Genomic DNA, 8,874 nt, shown 5'->3' on the forward strand with positions numbered 1-8,874 from the left:
TAAAAAAAAAATAAAAAAAAGAACAAATGGGAACCGAACCCTTGCTTCGTTAACGAAAGGGCGGTGATTTCACAGTGTACCACTAACCCTATTAGTGCTGCTCTGTTGTCGTTGGACCATTTTGATTACGTCACTACTACACTCTATGAACCTTCGCTAATTTGCACTAATGTTTATGTTTCAGCGCTTACATCAACTATTTTCTTTTGCTCTTGGTGTCATGGGTTTAGTAGTGTTAGAGAATAGTTGTACTGAATGCAACAGTGTCAAACCAAATCTTTCTTGACTCATTATTTGTTCATCTCATCTCTCCCGAAGAGCCGAGACAACCAAACCAGTGACAGGGTTTCTGAATGAGAAATGGTTCATACGTCACAAAACACGTGATTTGTCCCAACCAAAACTATACACATACTTCTGACTATATATCTGTATCTTATCTGTATCTCTCTCTCTCTGTCTTATCTATATATATATAGATACGCTATTTATGACTATCTATGTAACTATGTCTATCTATCAATCTAGTGATGTAATTCATCTATTTCTCTCGGAATCTTACGATCTATCTCCACAATATACGCAACTAACTCCAACTACAGCAACGAACCAACCTACTCTGCAAAGAAACATTCAAATGAGCGCCATTAAATAGGGATAGGATATCCGAGATATCCCTGAACACGCTCGATCCCACCAGGTGATTCACATGACAAACCGAAGCCCTCAGGTGATTCGTTTGCCGCTGAAGCATTCGAAGCACTTGAACTGCTTCGAACGTCACTCAAGTGCTTCAAACGTCACTAGTCACGTGACCGAACCACGCCTCGGCACAGTGGTTCGATACAATTGCTTCATGAGCTACGGCGCATGTGTCGGAGCCTCGGGTGTCAGACGGCCATCACTACCAAAGGGTAGAAGGCCATCTCCAAAGACCTTCATATCCCTGTTTCAACAGTACGTAATGTTATTAAGAAGTTTGACAAGCATGGAACTGTCAAGAACCTCCCTGAACGGTGGGGGGAAGAGAAAAACTGATGAGAGAAGTCTTCGAAAGTTGGTGCGAATGGTGGAAAAAACACCACGTCAAACATCCACAGACCTGAAGGCCAACCTGGGACAGTCTGGGGTCATGGTTTCAACAAGTACCATACACCGCACACTAAATCAAATGGCCTCATGGGCGAAGGCCAAAGAAGACACCATTGCTGAGGAAAAGACATAAAAAGGAACAACTAATCTTTGCCAAAGAGTACTTGGACAAACCACAATCCGTCTCGGAAAATGTTCTGTGGACAGATGAAACAAAAATAGAGCTTTTTGGCAATGCAGACTAACAGTTTGTTTTCAGATGGCGCAATAAAGCCTACAAGGAAAAGAACACCCTACCAACAGTTAAGCATGGTGGAGGATCCCTAATGCTGTGGGGCTGCTTTACTGCATCTGGTACTGCTTGACCGTATCACAGGACTCATGAAATCAGAGAATTATCAAGAGATTTTAGAGTGAAATGTCCTACCCAGTGTAAGAAAACTTGGTTTGAGTCGAAGATCATGGGTCCTCCAGCAAGACAAAGACCCAAAGCACACATCCAAAAGCACGCAGGAATGGTTGAAGAGGAAAAAATGGACTGTTTTAAAATGGCCAGCAATGAGTCCTGATCTCAGTCTGATTGAAAATCTTTGGTATGAGTTGAAATCTGCAAACCTTCAAGAGCTTGAACAATTTGCAAAGAAAGAGTGGGAGAAAATACCAGCTGAGAAGTGCAAGAAGCTTATAGATGGCTACAAGAAATGTTTGGAGGCTATCATCACTGCCAAAGGGTGTGCCACCAAATATTAAAGAGGGGTGCCATTCTTGCTGCACATGCTGTTTTTTTCTATTTCTTCTTTGAAATAACAATATGTAAGTTGAACAAAACAATTTTCTTTGTTACATTACTTTTGATCTCCAATTAAAAGATCCTTATGATATAAATTTGGTGATATGGTAGAATGATGAGTGTGAAGGACTAAACATTAAATTGTAAAATAAAATGAACAACAATGCTGAATACCAGAAACTTCATAAGGCTGAGATTCACTGCACAATTCTTCTATTTTAATATATTCTTTTTCACTTGTGTACCTAATGAACTGGGAAGTGAGTCTAATTTTATGTATTTTATTATAAGAGGGCGATAGTAAAGCGTAATAAAGACCATTCCAGGGTCCTCCCTGTGAAAACACTTCCACAGAGTGATCACTGGCTGTTGCCTAATAATTCAAACCTGCTGGTCAGTATCACATTCTTCCTGTACCTGTGTCCTCCAGCTTCCTCCCACATTCCAAAGCCCTACACGTCAGTGTTTGTGTTTCTAAACTGAAAGTAGGTATGAAGTAGGTATGAGCGTCAACAGTCTCTAAAAAGCTGGTGACTGTCTTGGGTGTGATGCAGCTCTCTAGAACGCAAGTGACTGTTATTCTAGGCATTTCTAGACCTTTTGCTTTGGGTAATGTCACAAGACGCAGGAACAGCGGTACAGTACACAAATATTAGCACAGCTGAACAACATTCCAGAAGGTGAACAATGAGTTGCACATGGGTGTGATAATTGTAAAGACAGACACGTTTAGTTTATGGTTATTTATTTCCACCCTGTCAAAAAAAAAAATGTCTCAAGCTCATCATGATGAGCGGTTTTTGCATCAGTGGAAAATGTTTTGCTTTTAGACGCATGACACGAAATGTCAAGCAATTAACAGATGAATATGAAACTGTGGTCAAAAATTCAAAAGTAAATGATTAAAACTGGTACTGGTGTTTTAGAAGTTAATAGCCTATAAAAGAAAAAACAAGAAAAACTACAAAGATATTATTCTCACTTTTTTTTTTTTTTTTTAAATGAAATGTATTAATTTTGACATATATCAGTTATTCTCTTGTTGTGTTGGGATTTCACAGCTAAATTGAATAAGCTGTTATTCGTGCTTCCCAACATGGAAATGCAGATTAAAAATTAAGATGATATTTGTACGACAGCAGTGTTCTCCACAGGTAAACAATGACTGGATTAAAGAAGGGGCACGCCCTTCTTTAATCAAGTCACTGTCTAAGGATGTCAGTCTGAATAATCACGTGGTAAAACTGGGATCACATCCAAATCTCTGGGGGATATACGCAGGCATCAAATGTAAATCAGTTCACTAGTCTAGTATATAAAGACCAGTGAAAATGATCTGCTGCAGATTCCCCATCAAGGAAAACTAATCAACAGCACTTACCTGTTCTCCATCATGAAGCTGATCCTTTCTCTGACTCTCCTCTGGACACTCTCCAGCACAGGTAATTCTACTTATTCTTACCACGCTGCTACTATACTTAATCTACTAAAGGATCCAAAAAAAACGGCATGAATTTGAATTAACCAGAACAAATATTCTGAACTGTATTTGTATAGAAATCTTAGATGTTACAGAAAAAAACAGATAACTATTGAGAAAAAAAAGAATAATATGAAAATAGCTGGGCGGCACAGTGGAGAGGCGGTTAGCACTGATGCCTCACAGCGAGAAGGTCTCGGGTTCGAATCCATGGGCCGACTGGGCCTTTCTGTGTGGAGTTTGCATGTTCTCCCTGTGTCTGTGTGGGTTCTCTCTAAATTGGCCGTAGGTGTGCATGTGAGTGTGAATGGTTCTCTGTCCCTGTGTGTTAGCCCTGTGATACACTGGTGACCTGTCCAGGGTGTACCCTGCCTCTCACCCGATGACAGCTGGCATAGGCTCTAGCAGACCCCCGCGACCCTTGACAGGAATAAACGGGTACAGAAGATGAATGAATGAATGAAAATAGCTTTCAAAAAAACATATTATAGCATATATACTCAAAAAAGCAGTGTATATATTTTGAAAATAGTGTTTTATTCTAATACAACACTTTTATCCAGTACAAGCTAAAAATAAAAATTATTTTGCACAAGAACAAAATAGTTTCTGCCCACGGACTTTTGATTTGACATTTGTGAAGCAGGAATCATTTCACAGACTGTTTTCTCTCCTGACTGCAGCCGGAGCTCGTCAGTGTCAAACCTGCACAGATCTGGCATGTTCATCCACAGTACTCCAAAACTGTACCACAGAGACGATGTGTATAACAGCCTCCATTTCAGGTAGGATTTTATCTCTTGTGTCACCTTTTTTATTTTCAGTGAAATAAAGTTCATGTTCTGTGAAGTTAAACCAGTTAACAACTTGTTCTTTTTCTCTGTAGCAAATTCATCTGGAACTGCAATACAGCAAATCTTCCAAGCGTGTGCTCCGTCCTCCCTGTGTCCAGCCACAGGATCTCAGACATTTTCAGTCAACTTGGGTACTTCAAGTGCACTTGCATCTGCTTCGTGCTGCAACACAGATAACTGCAATAATCAAACTCTAGCTTGTAAGTACAGATGGATCAGATGCTTATTTAAGAGCAGACACTTACCGGACATAAGAAATCATCTTTCATATCGTATAATTGAAATCTTAATCCTTCATTGTTTTTTCTGTTCTGTTGTTTCAGTCCCGACTACTCCGGCGAATAACAGCCTCGAGTGTAATTCTTGTACAACCTCTCAATGCACAACCCCATTACAATGTACAGGAATGGAGGACAGGTGCTTTCAGGCAACTCGTAAGTCTTCACTTTAAATACATTTAAATGCATTACAAACAAGCTACTTCTTTCGAAAGCTGGAAACGGAGCAGAGTAAGAAAGTACAATTCGAGATTCAAGATTTTGAGATCTACTCACAATTTATTCTGCTCCTGATCTTCCAGCTTTTATATTCAACACAGTAAAATGCAGTGTGACGTTAAGAAATTCATCAAAACATTTGATAAGCTGAAAGTAGTTTTAAAGATTTAAGCCTTTTAATTATTCAACTACAAAACAGTAACCAAACATTTTTCTGTTGTTAATCAAATAAAGACAGATTTACATCAGCAGGAAAACAAACATCTTTTATCATGTCAGTGTGGCTACTTTTATTATACAGTAACTATAAAAGATAGTTGAAAGCAGTGATTTGCTCTTCTCTTTAACTGAAACCTAGTTTGACCACTGTCAAAATCCAGCTTCACTGCTGGCTCTGGATGGTAGTGGTCATTAGTCACCAATCACTGAATGTATCACCACACCCCAAAACAACCTGCAGTGAGATGTGATGTTTAACTGCTATATTTCAATATAGGATAGAAATCTTTAAGACACAGTACATTTCCTGAAATCTGTGAGTCTAAAGCAACAAACTTTAAATATTCCACGGTGATTTTTGTTCCACAGTGACGAGTAACTCCACCACTACTCCTGCTTTTGGCTGTGCATCTGAAAACCTCTGTCTAGCTGCTGCTACCCTGGCTTCAATACCTTTCATAGCAAGTGTTGTAAACATCAGCAGCGGACCAACCTGTTGTGAAACCAGTTTGTGCAATGTTTTAACAACTACTGCTGCACCAACTACTACAACTACTGCACCAACTACAACAACAACTGCTGCACCAACTACTACATCTACTGCACCAACTACTACAACTACTGCACCAACTACAACAACAACTGCTGCACCAACTACTACAACTGCTGCACCAACTACAACAACAACTACTGCTCCAACAACTACAACTACTACTACAACTACTGCTCCAACTCCAACTACAACTGCTGCCACAACTACAACCACCACCACCAGTGGTGCATGTTGTTTCAAGCTGGGCGTGATTCACCTGCTGCTTGGACTTCTTCTGTTTATACTCCATTAAAAAAAACATGAATATCTGGTACAAAGCACCTTTGAAACCTCCAGCAAGACTGAAAGAACTTTTTATTTGAAGCTCAGGACCGGTTTGACTCCTCCCTGATGTCTTTATTTGGCAGTTAGTCCTAAAAAAACATAGTCTTGGTGACTGCAGTCTTGGTGGAGTTGAGGTGCGATATGTAACATGTCTTTGTTTTTCATGTAAATTATTTAATACATCACTTTTTAATGGATTTAACTGCATGATTTTGATGCAAATTGCAAAAGAAAAAACACAAAAACATATTTAAAAAAATAATATTCTTTAATTAATGTAAAACTCCACAACACTCTTTTGTCATTTGTTACTTCTTCATCAGTGACCTCTCTTGGTAGAAAGGATCACTCATTAAAGCCAAGAATCTTTACCAACTGATGGCAGTGTACATCACAGCCGGTACAGAAATAATAATGACAACTTTATTCTGTAATTAACCCTTTGTGATAAATCATATTAGCTTCAGCGGTAGTAACAGTCTTGTGTGGTTTGTTTTTATCATTCATAATGAAATAAACGGAGAGATTTGAGTGATTAAGAAGAAAATAATGGCTTTTTCTTGACGTTTGATTTTTATTTTTAATTTTTAATGTAAGAATTAAAAGATTATCAAACTAATTATTTCAAATCCACTCTTAAACCGCAGGTATCTGTGGGATGTCGCCTCTTCCACCTACAGTATTATCAGATCACTCCTGCAAAACTGGAAAACACAGAAACCAGTTGTACTAAGTACAATGTACTTGTTGTTCATATTGCCGTAGGTCTACAACACGTCAGCCAACTCACATTAATACAACTCACAATGATAGATAGATAGATAGATAGATAGATAGATACTTTATTGATCCTGTGGTAGTCCATATCCAGTACAATCAGTACACAGAGACAGAAGGACGCACAAGTCAGCCTTGTGTCTACATCACTTTAACCCTTTCAAAATCAATGACTTTACCATATATGGTTCCTTTCCCTTAAGTGGTAAAAAATGTAAACATGTATTAATTATAAAAAATTATAATAATTACATTGATGTGTACGCTGCTCTGTGCTTTTATTTGAATGTGTTGTACATGTTCTTGTGTTGTTGCTGCAATAGTTTTTATCTTTCTGTTGCTATAGCTTTCAGTTTTATTCCTGCTGAACCAAAGAGCTGCTGAAATGTATTTTGTTGTTTTTACCAGAAAAAGACAATGAAACTTTTTCTTCTTCTTCTATCTGTAATGTCATTCTTTCAGTCACTTTCCAAGTTCTTGATCTCAGTCAACCGATGCAACATAGATCAAATCAAAGACTTTGCTTCGTGGCTCCCCTCCGTCTCCACTTATTATTATTATACTGCTGCCCAGTAACAAATTATTCCATTCACAACAGATTTGTGCATAAAATCCCACACGATGTCATGTTGATTCAGGATTGTCACACATGCAGCAGAGCAGATAAACAGAGCTGGAAGTGTCAGGCTCAGTGATTTCCTGGTTTGTTGCCTATGCATGAAGATTGTATTCAAACTCACAGTCTGTTATCAACTGACAATATTTGCATGTTTTTCCAGGAATACATCGTTCTTAAAACGATCCAAAATTGCCTGGAGAGACACGTTTATTGGCAAATAACAAAGGAAACATCAAAATAAATGATCAAAAATAGTTAATAATAGCCCATTTTCTTATGGCCTATTCAGTTAATTAATAATACAATATAAATAACACTATTGAGTGACTGTCCTGCATACAGGGTGGAGTACTTCTATTGGCCTCTTAGTTCTGACACGTTCACATACTAGTAAATTAATACTGCAGCTCCAAATGTCTCCCCAGAAAGTTGTCTGTTCACATTTTTCCTGCGTCACCATGCGTGAGCGTTAGCATGGACTAAGACAACTGATGGATTTTGCCATCTGACAGGGGCGAAACATGTTCCTGGTTCCCTGGTACACTGCACCTGTATGTAAACTACTGATCCGTTATCCACTAACAATATTTGCTTATGTGTGCCAGAAGACACTCGTTCATTCATTTTCTGTAACCGCTTCCCCTTCCGAAAATAAGTTGAGGTGAATTTGTAAAACTCAACCAGTGGAGAAAGCTTTAAACTTTACTCATATTCTCATTATTCATTTAGTACTCATTTAACAACCTATGAGTCCATTTGTTTTAGTGCAAAGAACATCAAGTTAATTAGGAGAATCTTTGTATTTAATAAACTGTCCTTTAAAATAATGAAATAAGTGCAATTTGAGCACCTTGCTGTCTGCTGTGAAGTCCTGGGTGTCAGTTTTGTGTTCTGTCCCCTTTTCTTACAGTGGACAAATTAGGGATAGCAGTTATTTTCATCAAAAAATCACAGTCTTCTATGTAAGTTTGCACTTTGCAAATTCATGCTGCGGGCCATATTACTCACATATAGCTACTCAATACTATAAATGTGTATATACACAACTACCCCCCCCCCCCCCCCCAATTACTACTGTTTTACTGTAGTACTTATTTTTTATTTTATTATTCTTTTCCTACTGGCTGCAGGTACAAGAATACATTTCACTGCGCATTGTACTATGTATAACTGTGCATGTGACAAATAAAACCTATCTATCTATCTATCTATCTATCTATCTAGATTAGACCCTCTGGTGGGCCGTATCTTTGACACCTGTGATTTAAATGTTACATTAAATAAATACATTAATTTCTTACACAAGACATTACTTCAGCAAAGTTCAGCAGTTTAGGTAACAGTCAAAAGAAGCAGGAAACACAAAGAAAGATGAATAGTAAGTTGAGTGCTTTACGTTATACTCATGCACCATTCATCCTACAAACCTCACACATATGACTTGTGACGCTATCATCGTTTCGTGGACGCTCTTCCAAGCTGCACAAATGCACTTATATGTTCGTTAGAGACAAAGTATGCCTCTGTTCAGGGTAATATTCTCTTTATTGAAATGTATGCACTGAGAAGTTATGTGTGTCTTCACTTCATCTGATGCTGCAACTTAACCAGCCCATAAGATGTGTGCACGGTCCTCCCTGTGTCCAGCAAGAGTCATTTGCAGTCATCC

The 8,874-nt window shown here is 38.4% G+C and overlaps 1 protein-coding gene across 1 annotated transcript; it reads left to right on the forward strand.

The window, feature by feature from the left end:
- Positions 1-3,029: 3,029 nt before the first annotated feature.
- On the forward strand, positions 3,030-7,027 carry LOC311490425 (uncharacterized protein). Its single transcript, XM_084547894.1, has 5 exons — positions 3,030-3,324; positions 4,046-4,147; positions 4,249-4,416; positions 4,540-4,650; positions 5,302-7,027. The coding sequence occupies exons 1-5, from the start codon at positions 3,276-3,278 to the stop codon at positions 5,775-5,777; spliced, it is 906 nt and encodes a 301-aa protein (XP_084404020.1). The 5' UTR covers positions 3,030-3,275; the 3' UTR covers positions 5,778-7,027.
- The last annotated feature ends 1,847 nt before the right edge of the window (positions 7,028-8,874 follow it).

Source organism: Chelon labrosus (assembly GCF_963514085.1).
Source record: "Chelon labrosus genome assembly, chromosome: 7".
Lineage (NCBI taxonomy): Eukaryota > Metazoa > Chordata > Actinopteri > Mugiliformes > Mugilidae > Chelon > Chelon labrosus.

Coding starts and splice junctions, on each gene's coding strand:
- LOC311490425 (XM_084547894.1), top strand. CDS start 3,276: ATGAAGCTGATCCTTTCTCTGACTCTCCTCTGGACACTCTCCAGCACA. Junction 3,325..4,045: donor CTGGACACTCTCCAGCACAG/GTAATTCTACTT, acceptor TCCTGACTGCAG/CCGGAGCTCGTCAGTGTCAA. Junction 4,148..4,248: donor TATAACAGCCTCCATTTCAG/GTAGGATTTTAT, acceptor TTTTCTCTGTAG/CAAATTCATCTGGAACTGCA.